Source organism: Salvia hispanica, chromosome 3, assembly GCF_023119035.1.
Source record: "Salvia hispanica cultivar TCC Black 2014 chromosome 3, UniMelb_Shisp_WGS_1.0, whole genome shotgun sequence".
In the NCBI taxonomy this organism is placed as follows: Eukaryota; Viridiplantae; Streptophyta; class Magnoliopsida; order Lamiales; family Lamiaceae; genus Salvia; species Salvia hispanica.
This window is the reverse complement of record NC_062967.1, coordinates 25,494,424-25,512,710: the sequence shown is the minus strand read 5'-3', so window position 1 is coordinate 25,512,710 and position 18,287 is coordinate 25,494,424. Positions and strand designations below refer to the sequence as shown.

At 39.7% G+C, this 18,287-nt stretch overlaps 3 protein-coding genes and 1 long non-coding RNA gene across 5 annotated transcripts; 1 reads left to right on the top strand and 3 right to left on the bottom strand.

The window, feature by feature from the left end:
- The first annotated feature begins 242 nt into the window (after window positions 1–242).
- LOC125216768 (agmatine deiminase-like) lies at window positions 243–5,630 on the top strand. 2 transcript variants are annotated; one of them, XM_048118532.1, is made up of 10 exons: window positions 249–641; window positions 1,941–2,054; window positions 2,142–2,231; window positions 2,316–2,400; window positions 2,716–2,771; window positions 2,877–2,955; window positions 3,789–3,923; window positions 4,267–4,499; window positions 4,750–4,905; window positions 5,007–5,630. In XM_048118532.1, the coding sequence occupies exons 1-10, from the start codon at window positions 522–524 to the stop codon at window positions 5,091–5,093; spliced, it is 1,155 nt and encodes a 384-aa protein (XP_047974489.1). In that variant the 5' UTR covers window positions 249–521; the 3' UTR covers window positions 5,094–5,630. The 2 variants fall into 2 exon arrangements, with proteins under 2 accessions (XP_047974490.1, XP_047974489.1); XM_048118533.1 differs by lacking the exons at window positions 4,750–4,905; window positions 5,007–5,630 and adding an exon at window positions 4,594–4,742 and having other exon boundaries at window positions 243–641.
- Window positions 5,631–5,952: 322 nt separating this feature from the next.
- Window positions 5,953–7,377, bottom strand: LOC125215219 (ribulose bisphosphate carboxylase small subunit, chloroplastic-like). Its single transcript, XM_048116578.1, has 3 exons — window positions 7,171–7,377; window positions 6,763–6,903; window positions 5,953–6,388 (listed from the first exon to the last, which is right to left on the bottom strand). Exons 1-3 carry the CDS (start codon window positions 7,342–7,344, stop codon window positions 6,158–6,160), a joined length of 546 nt encoding a protein of 181 aa, XP_047972535.1. The 5' UTR covers window positions 7,345–7,377; the 3' UTR covers window positions 5,953–6,157.
- Window positions 7,378–9,333: 1,956 nt separating this feature from the next.
- On the bottom strand, window positions 9,334–10,262 carry LOC125216928. The gene is made up of 3 exons (XR_007175513.1): window positions 10,205–10,262; window positions 9,983–10,111; window positions 9,334–9,904 (listed from the first exon to the last, which is right to left on the bottom strand). It is a non-coding gene; the product is annotated as an uncharacterized LOC125216928 (long non-coding RNA).
- A 6,154-nt stretch (window positions 10,263–16,416) lies between these two features.
- On the bottom strand, window positions 16,417–17,526 carry LOC125209685 (glutamic acid-rich protein-like). Its single transcript, XM_048109271.1, has one exon. It carries the CDS (start codon window positions 17,524–17,526, stop codon window positions 16,417–16,419), a length of 1,110 nt encoding a protein of 369 aa, XP_047965228.1.
- Between the last annotated feature and the right edge of the window lie 761 nt (window positions 17,527–18,287).

Here is an 18,287-nt window from a genome sequence, read left to right as displayed (position 1 = left end):
ACAATTTGTTAATATGTGTGCCCAAACTTAATTGAAATGAGGAATATAACAATTTGTGAAATTAGCCTGAATTTATGATTTTAATGATTATTAAGCATTTCAGGTGAATTGGATAAACCGTAACCGAACATAGAAATGAATAATGGCAGAGTCGTTAGATCTGCAGTGGGCCTGGATAGAGAGAAAAACAGAGTTTACATGCAAATGCGGCAGCACAGCCCCACATTAAGATTCCCGACTCATATTCTAATCCCCACAATTCAAACCTCATCTTACTTTTACCTCCATTCGCCCACTTACTTTTCCTTTCACTCACGAATCTTAATTGAAAATTCAAGGTGCTGCTACAGTTGCCAGCTATTAGGTCTAGAACTCGTGATTGTAAATCAATCTCCGCTGCTTCCGCCGATTTGATTCCACTTTACCAACTTTCTATTGCTGATTTCGACCTTGAATTTCGTAACAAATCAACGCCGTCGCCACATCGTTGCAAGTCAATCCTTCTAATCTCTATAAGAATTATGAAGTTTGGTTTGGAAGAGCGGGTGGCTAGGATGAAGCTGAAAGGGAGGCCCATGGATCACGGGTATTACATGCCTGCTGAGTGGGCGCCTCACTCGCGCTGCTGGATCGGCTGGCCTGTGAGTTTCTTCCTTTTTTTTCATTATATCTCTTGCTCTGTTTTCACTGCTCTTTTTTTGTGTTTCTTTTTCTTGTGACTTTTTTTTATAGGTCTTTCTAATTGGATAATGCTCTGATATGTTTAATTGAATAATACCAATTCAGTAGAATTATATTGTATGATTGTTTGTTGCTATCTCTTTAATGTGACAAGAGTTTAATAGGAATCCTGCGTTTGCATAGTCTTGCTGGTTTGGTGTACTGTTCTCTCATATACTCACATTTTTGCTGCTGATATTCATGCTGTGAAAAGATCTTTTATAAAATTATTTTTTAGTTTGCACAGAACATCTGCTTTTTAAATATTTCTTTCTCTATCTATTACTCCCCCCGCCCCCCCATAATTTGTCACCATTTGACCCGGCACGTGAGTCCTACTTTTATATATTTGTTTTATAACAAAATGTGAGTGAGAATGAGATAGTGGAATATGAGTCCACTACCAAAAATGGTAAAAGGGAAAGGTGGCAAATTTTTAGGGACGGATGGAAATGGAAATAAGGGACAAATTTTCAGGGACGGAGGGATTACTATACATATATATTATAAGTACATGTGTATGCATGTATACGAATTTCCCAATCTCCATGCAATCCTACCAGCTTGAGGTACACACCTTCAGTGCCAGATACCCATGTTTGAATTTTGATTTTGGCTTACTTTTTTTTTTTTATCGTCTAGGTCTTTATCAAATTGAGCTAGGGATTTTATATACAGAGCATTTTGGATTGTAATAAGATGTTTTCCTTTTGTTTACGTGTTGTGTCTATTGTAGTGTCTTGTCTATACCCTTTCCGGGATGTAGGATATGAGGTCAAGATTGGAATAATGGCTTCTTCTGAGTATAGTTGAACTTCGTGTTTGCATTAGAAAACATGCATCTCTGAGGAATTGGAAGGCTTCCAACAATGTAACATCTTATGGTCATAATCTTTATGCTTTAACTTGTGGTTACCATTACATGTGTCATCTCCCATTTCTTGGAACATGAAACTAGACTACTGGAGAATCAAAGTTTGTTGAGAAGTGGGGTGAAAACTTCGAATATAGTATTACACATCAATCATGTCTCAAAAGTTTTGAGTGAATTAAATTCACACAAAAATTACTCCTAGTAGTTGCAGGAAAACTGTAAAGATTCTTCAACAAAACTAAACTTTGTTCAGTATTCCAACATAGCAATGGCAGTTGTAGACTGAACATAATATTAATGGCTCAATTAGTTAATTCTTATCCTAGCTCCTCCGCTTGATTCACAGGAACGGCCAGACAATTGGCGTGACAATGCCGTGCATGCTCAACGTGTCTTTACCAGAGTTGCAACTGCAATTTCAAGATTTGAACCAGTTACTGTATGTGCCAGTTCTGCGCAGGTTTGGCATTCTTTTTTTTTTACTTTTTCAGTACTTCCTTTTATGTTTGGTACTCCTTTCAACAACAGAGGTTTCCTTATAATACAGTGGGAGAATGCCCGCAGTCAATTGCCAGAACATATCCGGGTGGTTGAGATTAGCATGAATGACTCTTGGCTCCGTGACACTGGACCAACTGTGAGACTTTTACTTGTCTAAACCATATTATTATCCTCTGCTACTGAAGCTGTATTAATATGATCTGGCTTCATTTTCTGGCAGTTTCTTGTCAGAAATAGTCTATTAGATAACAAGAACTTGGACAGCAAGGTTGCAGGGATTGATTGGAACTTCAATGGCTATGGTGGTAAGTCAGCATGAATCTTTCAAATATTTCCGCTACTCTGAGGATATTTTTTGCAGAGTAGACCACTGTCTAAACAGTAAAATGCTGCCATTTCTATGTAGAATGTACTTAAATCATTTTTTTTTGTGGTTTTGGTGATTTCATTTTTGTTTTAGAGCTTTTCTAAATTATGTAGGATATATATCCAGTGTGGAACTAATTTTTGGTGTGATATATCTCCACAATGAGCAAATGTTTATGGTATAAGGTCTATACCATGAATTTATCTTATCTACATACACCAAAGGTTTTAAATAAACATATTCCACTTCCTAGGCATGGATGGAGGTTGTTATGAGGATTGGAGCCTTGACTTACTTATCGCTAATAAGGTTGGCCAAGTTTTAAGTGCAATATGAAAGCAAGTACGTGGAGAAATTTATTTTGTTGGACCTACATTAATCACATTATATACTTTTTTATATTTACCCTTGCAGGTTCTGGAAATTGAAAATGTTCCAAGGTTTTCTCATTCTATGATTCTTGAAGGTGGAAGTGTTCATGTTGATGGAGAAGGTTTTTTACTTCTTTCTTGACATCCTTGTACTTACTTATACATTTTGTTTACTCAAACACGAATTTCTCTGCACGAAAATTGAATTAACTTTAGCTTTTATCATTATCTTTTATGTATTAGGATGATCATATTCCATCGTTATTTCTATATGGCATGATTAGTTATAATCTTAGTCACTCAGATTTTTGGCAAGAGACGTGACTCCCAAATTCAAATTCGTTGAGTTCCTATATGAAGATTTCTGTATAAGAAATGATTGCTCTGTATGAGTACTGACATGCCTAATTAGTGGAAAATATAAGCATTTTTCGTCAACTTATTGCTTAGATATTAAAAGAAAACTAACTTGGTGTGGATCAGAATATATATACGACCAGCGTATGAAAAGATCAAGTGCCTCGCGACTTACGGTTTTGAAGCAGTTGAGCTGATTTGCTTATTTACTTTGGTTTCTCCCTGAATGTACTGAGTGGTGCATCTCAATATGTATGAATGCAGAATGCATTGAGTACGTTGATTTCACTCTATATTGCAGAATGCAGTCCATGAAACCCAGTCTCTGTCTATAGAATGTTTTTGTACTACTTCTCAACACTGCGGACTGAGGCACTGATATTAGCAGGCGAAAGAATTGATGTATATATGCCTCTTTATTTAGTGTCAATATGACATCCTATAAACTAAGACTTTTCTTATTTCTATAGTTCATGATAACCGCCTACCACTAACAAGCATATTCTTTCGTAAGAACTTCCAGTGTGTACGTTAAACTTATTATCCTTAGAATTTTTTAGAATAACACAGACTAATCAATATCTGTTTCTTCCTTCAGGGACTTGTCTTACAACAGAGGAATGCCTACTGAATAAAAATAGAAATCCTGGTTTATCTAAGGGACAAATTGAGGATGAACTTAAGGCATACCTTGGAGTGAAGAAGGTCATCTGGCTGCCTCGTGGATTATTTGGTATCTTCTTGTTCACATCTTGCTTCTGGTTACTTGGTTTCAGGGACAAACTCTAAATAGCTCGATATGAACACATCTCTTCAGGGACATGTAACTAGATTAACATGTTTGGTCTGGATTTACACATATACAACCTCACTTATTATGTTCCATATTGTCAACTAGTGTAAGGCTATAATCGAATGCATAAAAGTGGGTTTTCGTAGTTTAGGGTTTAGGGTTTAGGGTTGACGGTAGATAGTTGATCTTCACCACCTTATTTTCATTGACTCGGGCTTATCCTAATTCCATGGAAACACCACAGCCTGACATATATTTTCAAACATTGTTATGTATCTTGCAGGTGATGATGACACTAATGGGCACATTGATAACATGTGCTGTTTCGCGAGGCCTGGTGTAGTTTTATTGTCATGGACCGATGATACGTCAGACCCCCAATACGAACGATCAATGGAAGCTCTTTCTGTTCTTACCAGCGAAACTGATGCCAAAGGTAGAAAATTCGAAATTATCAAACTTCATGTGCCAGGACCACTCTATATGACAGAGGAGGAAGCTAATGGACTACAGCAGGTTGATTTTTTTTCTCTCATATAACCATTTTTTGTCGCCAATTTTCTAGCAATGATAGAATTATGAGCTTAACTACCTGCCTGATTGACTTAAGCTTATCTCAACACGAGTAAAAGGCGACTCCTTGTTTCGGCATTTGATCTTAGGTCATAAAAGTACACTCCATTGTTTATCTCTTTGTTGTGCTTATGATCGTTTAATTTCTTTGCCATGCCATTGAATAATTCTGAAACTGAGACTTGACCTACAGGGCGATGGTAAAGGAAGGGATCCTGGCACGAGACTTGCGGCCTCATATGCAAACTTCTATATTGCAAACAGAGCAATTATCACCCCTCAATTTGGTGATAAGAAGTGGGATGATGAAGCTGTTCGCGTCTTGTCTTCCGCCTTTCCAGATTATGAGGTAGATGTTTCCCAGTCCAGATTGATGTTCATGAATCTCTAGCTACCAGTAGATTATGTTCATGCTTACTTATATAATTTTTGCTTGATGTTTGAGTCCAGATTGTGAGAATCGAAGGCGCTCGTGATATCGTGCTTGGTGGAGGCAATATACATTGCATCACCCAACAGCAACCAGCTTCTCCATAAATCTAAAGCTTCAAAGGCAGCGTCTATTGCCTTGAATTTATTGATTCATAACTTTACTCAAAATTCACTCTCGTATTCTCTTCTATCAACAATGTTTCTATGCAAACTTTTAGAAGCGAAGCACATAATAATTTGCACTGCTTGATTTGTAAAATATATTGTTTTGCGATTTTCTCTCTTTCTTCAGACAACTTGCAAATCAACTTGAAAGGTAAATGTGGCATCTTAGGGCATGGGTAATGGATAGGAAAAGTGGGCGCTGCACCGGTTGGGAGGTGTGTCGTGCGGTACACCCCGTTGCTGGAGTTTGGGGGGGGGGGGTGTGATGAGAAAGGAGGATGACGCTAGGTGGAGAGAGCGGTACAGGACAGGTCACGATGTGCGTTGCGGGGTTGTAATTTTACTATTCATACAAAATGTTACTATGTCATTATTTTATGTTTGTACAAAAAGTTTGAAGTGTGCAAGAATAATACATTCGCATTTCATGTATACATTTTGTTAACTATATTTAGCTCAACGTCAACCTTTTGCTAATATGGGGTACAAAATGTTTTACGATTGATGTTAGTATAAAAGAATTCTTCTTTGTTTAGTTAAAAAAAGTTTTGATTATTTTATTATCATTTCATGATTACAGAAAGTTGGCGGTATTTATACATGTATTAAAATGAAATGTAAATGGCAAAAGTTAGCGGGGCTCGAGCCCTCCCTAAAATCATTTTTAAAATGTTTTTTTATGAATGTTTTATATTTATCCAAATGTAATACTAGTACTATGCAGAACCCTTATTAATAATTTAAATTATATAAAAATATACTTTTAAGCAAAATACAATAAATCTCGAGAACGAAGAAATTAAAAACAAATATGCGTTATATTTTACTATAACCAAAAAAGGGATGGATGATAGTTCAAGATATGATATTTATGCTCATACATTCCATCGAGGATCCGATAAACAGAAGGGGGGAGGAAATTCACAAAATAAGTTTTGGTACAAAATGAAACTGAAAAAAACCAAAGCATCCATGAAACTGATGGAGAGAGCAGAAAGCAATGCTTAGTAGCCTGGGGGCCTGTGGGCGATGAAACTGACAATCTGCACCTGACGGTTGTTGTCGAATCCGATGATTCTGATGAAGGCCTCGGGGTGGAGGGTGGCGGCCTCGTCAAGCTCCTTTAGGACCTGGACTGGGTCAGTGCACCCGAACATGGGCAGCTTCCACATTGTCCAGTACCTTCCGTCATAGTATCCTGGGGATCTGTTGTTCTCACGGTGCGGGAACGCATTCTACATTGTAATATATACAATTAGGGTATGTTCGGTTTGAAATATTATATATATGTCATGATTGAATATATATTATTTTTATTTATGATATTGAATTTCACAACTTAATTCTAGATGGATAATCATATGATAATGCATCATTGCCAACCCTCTCCAACTAAAATAATCTAAATTATAAGTTAATCCTAGATGGATCATTATATGATAATGAGTCCTAGCCAACTCTCTCCAACTAAAATAATCTAACAATTTAATTATAGATGCATAATCGTATGATAAAAAGTCACAGCAATCGAACGACACCTTAGTGATAGAACTATAAAATTTTACTAATATAAAAAAAATGATTTCAACTTAAAAGGAATTAAAAGTACCTTTGGGTCCAACTCGAATTCGAGGCAAGGAATGAGGCCGGTGCGGATAAGGAAGTCGACTTGCTTCAAGAGTTGCTCCCTTGTTAGTGGTGGCAAGTACGACAATGTCTCGAACTTCTTCAGTCCCTCAGTGGGCCACACCTATACATACACACACACATTTATAAGTACAATAACTAATTGTCACAGGTTGACTCGGGTTAGATTTTAAGAAATGTAAAGGAAAGTAAGTGGATTGTGAGTCCTACTTTTACGTACTAATCTTATAATAATAAAATGTGAATCAAATTATCCAGTGGAATGTAAAGCTCATTAACAAAAGTAGTACTACTATAAGTGTAACAAGTATTTGCAACGGGATCGAAAAGGAAAGTAATGACAATTAATTTAAGGTATGACGAATGTGACCTTCATGCATGAGACTCTGCCGCCGTTGTTGGCGATGGTGGTGATGTCGGCGGTCTTGCGGGTGGTGGGGAAGGCGGAGACGGACTTGAGTCCGGTGAAAGGAGCCACCATGCTCGCTTGAGCAGGGGCGGAGCGGGCGGCGACAGCGGCGGTGGAGAGCATTGAGGAAGCCATTTCTGTCTCTCTCTCTCAAAGTAATTAGCGTGGTACCATCGTTGGCTGCCCCCACCCTTTATAACGGCCATGCATTCTCTCGTTTCTCATCGGAGGGCTGTGGTTTGATATTGGGTGGTGGCGGTGGATATAGGCCGTTGGATGTGGTCTTTTGCAACCACATATAGATGGATTAGTGCCATATTGACACGTGGCGGTTATCTTATCTGGTATGGGGCATTTGAGGTTGAGACTGCAATGGCAGCACAGCCCTTCATCCTCTAGATTTTACTCTATTTTGTTTGCTATAAGATATTTTTTTTCCTTTCGAAATTGAGGAAAATTAAGTTTATGGCCACCTTCGAAATTGATGGGATGGAAGGTGTTTCATAGGATAAGATGTTCCATGCCTCTAGTTTGAATTATTCTTTTTTTTAAATGACTACACTATGTTCACACCTTCACTTAGTTAAAGGTACAATGGAAGTAAGGTTGTTGCAATATTCATAGTTGATCAATCATATACAATCATGATTAGTTATGACAAGGGCAGTGATTTTGGTCTAGGCGAAGCTTGTAGAAATAACTCTACTATTGTTGTTGGCTAACCAATAGGAGTATAAAAATTTCTCCCAAAAAATAAAATAAAAATGAAAAAAAAAGAGAATACATAGCCACTTGGGACTGGTTTAATTAAGGGTGGACTTGTGGGTAAATTAATTTATGGTTGCATATCACATAGTATCTTCAAACCTGTTGCACAAGGTTAATTTGTTTTGTAGTTTTCTTTCGACTTTTTATATTTGTAGACCTTTTCCTTGATGAGTGTATAATGTATTTGATGCGTGTGTTTACAATTAATGTGATAAGTACTATAATAATAATAATTTATCCATTTCAAGAATTAGTAGTCTCTTAAGTAAGTTTAGTTACAACTTACAACTATTATGTGTGGTCACAATATCCCCCCTATCTGAAGTTTGAACTCAAGAATTTTCTTTGGGCTTGGACGTGAAGATGGCTTCAATTTGATGTAAGGAAACTATGTGAGAATGTTAGGTTCAAATTGATGTAGATCCCAACTCCCACTAGTATATGATAAATTTGTTATTTGTGGTCAAATTTTAAGTCCAGCCCCAGTACTCCAGATTGAGACATAAGTCTTTCGTATAAAAACTACTACTACTACTACAGTACTACTAACTAGGAAATCATTTATTTATTTATTTAAGTAATGTAGTGTGACATGACTCACGCACTAATGTCTTCCATAATCACAAAATCGAGTAATCCATAAAAAAAATGCTATAATTAAGAATAATATTAAAAATCGAAAATAGAAAAACATTAAAGAGTTACTATTTTAAAATGTATGTATTCTTCCAAGTTAAAATCATACCCATAAATTAAAAAGGGAGAATATAGCTAGTCATTGGATAGGTTCCATAAGTGGCGGATCCAGAAATGTTTTCCGGAGGGGGCGAAATTGTGTTTTCTTATGTACGTTGCTTGAAATGTCTCGTACATGCAAACGGCAATTTCACTCATAATTATCATCAAACTAGTATTTTTACTAGTACTATATTTGATATATACAATAGACTAATATCTACAAGTAATCCCGTACATATTGTTTAAAGCAACTTTTTGGCCAGATAAATCAAATATCTTAACTTTTGGTCCAAATATTTATAACTCTGTCAAAATTCATGGTGAAGAATACGGTAGCTAAACTTTTCTTTTGAAAACTCGACTTGATTATGAAACTAGTTTACAAAATGGTAACAAAAGTATAGCTTAAAATTTAAAATTATATAAATTTATTAAAAATAAAAATCAATAAAATATAATCAACTCATATATACTTAATGCATGCCTCATAGTAATGTTACGTTTATTTATTTTTTTGTAAATTTCATTCATTGTGTAAGACTTGAAGTATTAAATCTCTAGCAATAAGTCTAATAATTATTTTTGTGAAATAACTCTATTGAAAAATGGAGTAATAAATCTGTTAAGTCTATTCTATTAAATCAAAATTTATAAAATAGGCCGACTTAATAATGATGCCGCCCTCTAGTTTTTTATATTGGTCCATTAATTTATCAGGCCCAAAGTATGCAACCCACTATATTGTCTTCTTCTTCCCTACTGTGCGCAGACCCTCAAATCTCCATTTCCGGTGAGAACTCCATTGTCTTCATATTCCGATAACCTTCTCATCTCAAGTCACCTTCTGACCTTGGACCGTTCTTCACTGCTCGCTCAGTTTACGAGTCTTCTTCTCTCTTAATTTTTTTCGACGGAGGGGGCGACCACGGATTTTTCCGGCCAAATCTAAGGACAAATTCGCTCTATTGGCCGCCGGGGAGGGGCGACCGCCCCCTCCTGCCCCCCTTGAATCCGCTACTGGGTTCCATAGAGGAAATAAAAAAAACATGGCACGAGAAATATACATTACATCATCTTTCACATCAAAACATATTTAGGACATAATCCATATTAAACAAAAAGCCCACCTTACTTGCTTACTTCCTCAACTCCACTTTTCATTCCGACTTTAAAATAGCACACAAAACACCTTTTTAAAAGAACATAACGTTATGCGAAACAAAAATCACACTTTAGGAAAATAAATAATTTAAAAACAAAATTTTACCCTTCGATTTTTCAAAGGACTCTGAAACTTTTCCTGATTGTTGGACGTCATCTTCATTCCTTGGATATTTTGTGGCCGGCCGTTCGCTTCCCTAATATTTTCGGCGACCTGATTTGATATCTAATTAACCTATATAAAGAGAGATAAATTTTAAGAGCATTAGAAAAATCCAAAGTGAAGTATGATCACAATAAACTAGGGAAATAAAATTAGAGAAGAGACCTTTGTTGTAATAAAAAATTATGAACATGAAGAAAGAATATTGTTGCGATTTTGTGGCTGTACATTTGAAAGAGGATTGTGCCCTCAATTTATATATAGAGTATTGGTGCGTTAATAATGGTTAAGATGAAACTATTATTACCTTCCAGTGGGCCGGTTATATTATGGGCCTAAATAATTTCCAAATGTTACCTACCAATGGACCGACTATATATTTGACATATTTTTGAATCTTTTAATTTGTTCAATCTGGTCTTTGACGATGTTTCCTGGCCAAGGTGTCATTGTCCAGCCATCCTCACGGACCTACTCTACCGTTGCTACCAAAAGATTGATTTTGTTAGAACACACGAGAGATTGAAGATCGATTTGAGAAAACGGGAAAAACCTCTTATTGATTTCTCGAGAATTTTGGGGATTACAATTTGAGCTGTCAAACTACTTCGTTGACTCTGAAACAGACTTTTTACAAAAGCTTAAAAGCAACAGCCAGAAAATAGAAACTTAATCCTACGGCTCAGATTAAAGGTATTTAATCAAACCCAATCTGACGGCTGCTGTACAATCCTCATAAGATGAGCTGCCTTTAGCTCTAATGCAGCTGGTCCATCAATATCTACAAACTCCACCTTGATGGCTCAACTGCTAAACTCTCCCCCCTTGCACAGATTCACCAGCCTCATACATAGCTCCAACTTTGCTCTAGGTAGAGGCTTAGTAAGCATATCTGCTGGATTATCAGCAGTATCAACCTTGAAGACTTTTATACTTCCTTCCTCAATCTTTTCCCGAATGAAGTGCAACCGCACATCAATGTGCTTGCTCCTTTCATGATAAACTTGGTGTTTGGCTAAGCATAGAGCACTGTTGTTGTCACAACCAATGCTTACAACATTCTGACTTATGCCAAAATCCTCCAGAATTCCCTTGAGCCAGCTACTTTCCTTTACAGCAGAAGTTAAAGACATAAACTCTGCCTCAGTAGTTGATAGAGCAACTACTCCTTGAAGGCTGTTCTTCCAACTTATCACAGAGCCATAAAGAGTGAACAAATAGCCTGATTGAGATCTTCTTGTATCCAAATTCCCTGCAAAATCAGAATCACTCCAGCCCATCAAAGCATCACCTTTATGTTCAATGCCTCCATCAAACAAGATCCCAACATCTGTAGAACCTTTCAAATATCTCATCAACCACTTCAAGGCAGACCAATGCTCCCTTCCATAGTTGGACATGTACCTGCTGGTCACAGATATGGCTTGTGCTATGTCAGGCCGTGTGCTAATCATTGCATACATAGCACTACCAATAATGTTGGCATATGGGATTTTCTGCATTTCCCTCATTTCATCTTCTGATTTTGGAGCTTGCTCTGTTGTTAACTTGTAATGTTGCCCCATAGGCACTGAGACCTCTGATATGTGTCACTCGATCTAACAGGTCCAGAGGATTCGACTAGACTTCGAAGGCTAGAAGATCGTGGAACTTATCAGAAAGGGGTCGTTGGGTGCACTCTGTCCCTTCAAAAACCTCAACCCACTATACTACAACTAGCACAGGGAAGTAAAGGATCGATCCCACGAGGAAGCAGGTGTTACGGAACTGTATTTGAGGATGTTTTGGGAAAGGGTTGGCTGCTGCCACGCAATTTTTGTGGGTCGAGAACTTAAAACTACTGGGTCTGAGAGATAAGCGAAACTTTACTCTACCTATTGGGTCTAATAGATCAGGAGAACTTTACTCTACCTACTGGGCCTAAGAAACGAAAGCGTACGGAACATACATGACTCAGAGAAAGTGAGATATTTCTAAGTTCTAAGACAGCTGGGGTAAACTTAACTAGATAGACTTTCCTAATTTGGGCAAACAAGCATAAAGTGAAAAAGCAAGACAAGTTTCCTTAAACTACCAGGGTCTGGAAAAGCATGCAGAAAAGTAAAAGAGACAAAGTAGATCGTACTGACAGGTCTAGCAGATATGCAGAAAAAGTAAAGTACATGCAGAAAAGTACTGACATAAAGCAGATCTGGTTCTAACTACCAACAACTTCATCTTCTTCGGGAATCAAACGAGAATAGCAGAGAAAACAGGGTATTAAACACCATGAAAACAGAGCAAACCTTAAATCTAAACTTAAAATGAGACTTAGAACGAGAAATTAAAGCCTAAACTAACAGATCTACGCTACTGGACCTAAAGGATGCAGAAACAGAAAGTAAATACCCATAATCATGCATAACGTAAACATCAAGCACCAAATATGCGAAACTCCAACTCCGAAACACCAAGATTCAACAAATCCAAACATCTTCATATGCAAATTCCCAACCTCCAACAACAAACACAGATCTCAGCTCCAAACATCCAACAACAAACAAGAACGAAAGCTAAAAACAAGAGATGAACATAAACTCAGAGATATTCAACCAAAAGCAAACATAAACTTCCATAATAACTAGAAATAGGTCTGAATCCAGTAGATCAAAGCAAGAAACTAGAGTTGCGAAACTTAAAACCAACAAGGTACTAAACGAAAGCAAATAAAATTGTTTCTTCGCCTCCACGAGGCGGTGTTACACAGCAAAATAACAACGATGACGATGAGAACCACGGTGGCCAGAATCCTCCATGTCCAAGTGCGCAGCAGTCGAAATGAGAAACTTGAAGTGTGGAACTAAAGCATGGAACGAAAGCTAGAGCTAAGAAAGTGCAGAAGTGGCTGTTCACGGATCCCTCTTTTGTTCTTCAAGGTTGAGCTCTTTATATATGTGAGGCTCTGATCCCTAGGGTATCCCTCCGGTGATTTTACGCCCTTGCCCTTGAGTAAGACTCTTTAAGATAATTTGCTCTCGCTCCATTCTGCTCCTGTCGCCAACTTTTGATTCTCCCAGGTCCGAACGACGACTTCTGACTTTTGCTTCAATTTCATCTCTTTTGCATCTGCCAGGTCAGGTAACAACAACTCCTGGGTCCGACAGATTTACTACGCACCTGAACTCAATAACGCACATTAGCGCCCCAAATGCACAGAATTTTAACCCTAAACCGATGCATGAAACGAGCCTTATCAAACTGCTCACACTTAAACCATACTTGCCCTCAAGTATGAAGACAAGAAAAAGGAATAAGGCACGTTTCAATGCATGGTTTCCCCTTAACCGACTCTACTAGAGAAAAGAAAAAGACTCAAACTACTAGACCTAGACGCTAAGGACTTAGACAAAGAAAACAGATAAAAACACATAAACATATAATTGCACAAACTGGTTCATTTTCTAGCAGCCATCCCCACAAGATTAAGGTCAATTCAAGAACCTACAGTCTCCGAATCTTCCCCTTCCCTTCTTCTATCTAATCGGTTTGTCAGTTTGTCAAGATAGCCCCTAACTTCACTAACTGTTGGATTCGCTCGATCACTCATTCCTCACCAGGGATGTTAGGATCGTTCGCTCTTTATATGCCATACCACTGATGCCTCGGGTCAGATAGTTCCCCTGTCTTAGCTCTTATTATAATTTTCTCCTTCCCTCCTGGACTTCGTCCAGCTTATACCTCCCTGGACTTCGTCCAGCTTATAACTCCAAAAAATATATTATTATTATTATTATTATTATTATTATTATTATTATTATTATTATTATTATTATTATTTTTTATCTGGACCTTGTTCCAGTTTATTCCTCCCTTTTTAGACCCTGGACTTCGTCCAGCTTATACCTCCAGTACCCTTCCCCTAGGCCCGAGAGGTTACTTCTATCACCAAAAATTTTCTCCTTCTAAGTTCTTTCCCTAAGCATCAAGTGGCAGCCCTCTCATTTTTTTGTTAGTATGAAGTGTTTAAGGCTTATAACTCACTTTTATGAAGGGCTTCACAGCTAGATTAGTCGAGGCATATTCTATCGTCCTTACTTCATCCAAACCGATTTTGATTTATTAAGGAAAAGGGCATCAAAGTTGACATGCATTCTCTCTTCAATCACTCTCACTAAGGGGCTTTGCTTTCTATTCACCAGTTATGCATAAACACATAATTTCCTACTAACTGACTACTACTAACTCCTAGACCTAGTAAACAAACACATATAATTGACACTAACTTGCACTAACTCCCTCCCCCCTCCCACTTCACCATGCTTGTCCCCAAGCATTTTTTGTGAAGTGGAAAACAGGGCTAAGTTAGTGCGACACCTAACAGACTCACAAAACACATATTATAAAAAAACAAACTTCTCACACTTAGACCGAGCATCGGGCTAAGTGGGAGAAGGTACACAAATTAACAAACACCAAAGCATGCTATATAAAAACAAACTTCTCACACTTAGACCGAGCATCGGGCTAAGTGTGAGAAGATAGCTAACACGTATATACATAAAGATAACACAAGTATTCACAGACACATAAAAAACGGCATGCTTTGTAAAAAAAACGAACTAAAACATAAAAAGACGTAAAAAGAAAAACTAAAATTTAAAATTACTTGGTTGGGGGGGGTCAATTCTGGCTCTGGTCCCCCGTGGGACCAGACTTCTTGGGCATCGTCTTTGCTTTCTTCTGGCTGGGCTTGGGTTCATCATCCTTTTTGGCCTTCTGTTCCCCTGGCCTGGGGGTATCCTTCTTCACTGGTACGCTTGTTGTGGTCTCACTGTCCTTTCTCTTCTTCTCTGGTGGCATTCCTTGGGTGCTGGGGGCTGTCTTCTCTGGGGTAGCTCCTGGGGTCAGTTGCCTAGATTCTGTGGGCAACTTGGGAGGCATGCGCTGCTGCTGGGCCCGGAGGATCTTTTGGTCAACCACAGTGACCATCTTCATCATTGTCTCCACGGCCTGGGCCATCTTGTCAGCTTGCGCGGCCATCATCTCCCTCTGAGCCACCGCCTCTTGGTGCAGCTTCAGCAAGATCTCTTGTTGCTGCACCGTATTTGCTCCCAGCTTCAACATCGTTTCCTCCATTCTTGTTTGCCACCCTTCATTTGTCGTTTTCTCATCACCTTCTTCATCCACCTTCTCTGTCTTTATCTTCACTCCGTCAGCTTTCCCTACTTCGTAAAATCTCAACACGCCGTCCTTCATTATCGTCAATCCCTTGTTGAAGAAGAACGGGAGATCGAAGTATCCTGGGTCGCTACACATTGGCAGGTTGATGACCGAGTTGGCTATCTTCATTGACACATTTCTCTGGAGGTATGCTCCCAGCAAGTTGCACGTGTAGAGATGGCGGTCGGAGTGAGTTCTGACTCTCTGGCACGCATAGGCAGTCCAGTACCCGAGGTGGACCTTCACATTGTTCAGCATGCACCACATGAAATACAGCTCTGGAGTAGTGAGGGTTGCACCCACTTGACCCAAGAGATTGTACCCGATATATACTTGTGCCAATCGGAGTACAGGGTCAGTGATGTTCATCCCCTTCGATGCGCTTGTCTTGAACTTGGCCACCTTCTTGTGGGCAACCATCCTCCAGGCCTCCTCAGCATCGAAGCCAGCTGTATTCTTGGGCGCGCCGATCTCTCTCTCATTCCACGCTCCTTCTTCCTCCTCCTCGGGTGTCAGTAGCCCCAGTCTCAACGACCACTCCCTTATACTCATTTCCATCTCCTCGTTGAATATCCTGAAGGAGATTGTGTCCGCATCGAGATCCGTAGATTGTTTGAACTTGAATGATGTGAAGAACTCCTTGGCCAGAGCCACCGGCACCTCCGCATTGCTGTGGTTGAGAAGCCACTCAAACCCGATGCTTTTGAAGTAGGAAATGAACTTCTTCTCCACTCCCAGTTCCTCCAGGTCCGAGAGGCACAACTTCTTTCCGGACTTCGCCGATTTTCCATTCGTGGCTCGGCCATCACATGCCTTCTGCAGCTTTGGGTCCTCAAACTGGACCATGGCTTCCAACAACCTCTTGGTCACAAGGACCTCCATCGTCTCAAACGGGCTCTCTTCCACGGCTGGTATCTCAGCCTCCTCTTTGTCTGTTGGATGGGCAAACGGCACACGGATCGCCTCCGGCTCGCTAATCACCACAGTGGTGTTTGCGGGGCGAGATTTCTTCTGCTGGGGCTTAGCAGTATGCTTCCCCTTCCTTTTCCTTTCCGCTTCGTATCTCGTCTCCATAGCCTCCGGAGAGATTTCCTTCTCGGCTGCCACAGTCTCTTGGACCAGGGGGATATCATCCCCTGCCTCCTCTGTGTCCTCCAGCCTTAGGCGCTCGGGCCTGCCTACCTCTGCCTCATCCACTTGCTTTCTGTTCGACGGGATTGCCTCCTCGTCATCCTCTCATCCGTTGGAGTCACTTGTTCATCAGTAGTCGTATCGTCCACCACGACGATGTCAGTCTCGATTTCTTCACAAACTTTCTCGGCATCTTGTTCATCGCCGTCTCTTTCTTCCTCCTTCTCAACATCCTCTCCTTTAGCCTTTTCTTCCTCCTCAGTCTCCTTTTCAGCAACTTCCTCATCAAAACTCTCACCTTCCTTCTCAGCCTCCTTGTCAACAACTGCCTCACCTTCTTCACCTACGCTGCCCTCACTACCCTTCCCATCATCAACAGTCTCCTCTACACCCTGTTCCTCCATCTCTTCCACATCCCCTGTTTCTTCTTGCTCCACTTCCTCTACTTTGTCACCCTCGCTACCATCCTCACCCTCCTCTTTTTCCCCTTCGTCCCCTGACCCAGCGGCCTCTACATCCGGTGTTTCTTCTTGCTCACCTAGACTACCCCCTCCCTCCTCTCTCTCTAATTCCTCCATACCCATCCTATCACCCTCCTCAGCATCAGTTTCTTCTATATTTTCAGAGGGTTCGGCGTGGGGCTCAGTTTCTGTTTGAGGAATAGTGTGTGGGGGGTTCGTCTCTTGAGTTAGGGTTTCGGGTAAAATTTGGGGGTTTTCTGTGTGTGTGGGTAAGGTTTGTGCAGTGGGTGTTTCGATTAATGTATGGGGTCTTGGTGGAATTGTAAGTGGGGTTAGGGCAGGAATTACCTCTTCTTGTTTCCGGCATGCCTCCGACATTTTTGCGAAGAATTTGCTCGCCTTCGGCCCCTTCCCGAACTTCCTCATGAATTCTTCTATGACTTCCTCGGGATCCGGTTCTACTTCTTCGGATTTCGCCTCGGCGGGGTTTTCTTGTCCCGTGTTTTGCTGCGGTTGCACAACAGTCGGTATGGGCTGCGGTGGAAGTTCCGGTGCGGTGGGGTTTTCTTCTGGTGGCGGCGTGGGTGTTTTCTCTGCCATGGGAGCCGAACTCGTCGCCTCCGTCACCTTCTTTGTGGTCTTTTTCTTTGGTGGGTTTTTCCCGCGGGCTGTGCGCACCGATGGATTTCCCTGCATCTTTATCTACTGTGGTGGTTTACGGCGGTGTCTTTGTGGTGGTGGCTAACGGCGGTGATTAATGGCGGTGGGTTTGATGTTTCTCGGATCTGCAGAGAGAAAGAAAAGTTTGGGAATTAGGAGTTATGAGAAAATAATTTTAGGTGAGGGAAGTTATTTAGTTTTTTAGGGAAGTTATTTTAGGAAAAAGAAAATAAAAGGAAAATAAAATAATTAAAAGGAAAAGAAAAGGAAAAGGAAAAAAATAAAATAAAATAAAATAAAAGGAATATTATGATTGGCTGCAGGCGAACGGTCGCGTCTCTGACGCGAGCAACCGTACGCCTCGCCAGCTTTTTTTAAAATTCAAAATTCAAACTTCCCCCTGATTTTCCTCACTTCCCTCTGACCTGGTAATCCGAAACACTTAGTAAAAAAACGAAATTTGCTGAACGTCTGGGTCAAAGAGATGAGCCTTTCACACTTGTGCATTTCCACAGACGATCAGAACTTTCAAAAATCTTTTTGGGTTTTAGAAGTATATAATTAATTTTTTTGTATTTTCATAAAAAAAACTTATTCATGTTATTTACACCTAAATGTTTAAATATTCTTGGGAATTAACTGGTCCAGTCAGCTGATCGAAAATTTTACCCTATCTACCTGACCCAGTAATTCCCGAAGAATATTTAAACATGGCTTACTAGGCAATAGTGGAAGGTGTGTGGAGTGGAATTTCTTCCACTTCACACAACTCCGAACTATCCCTAAACACTTTCACT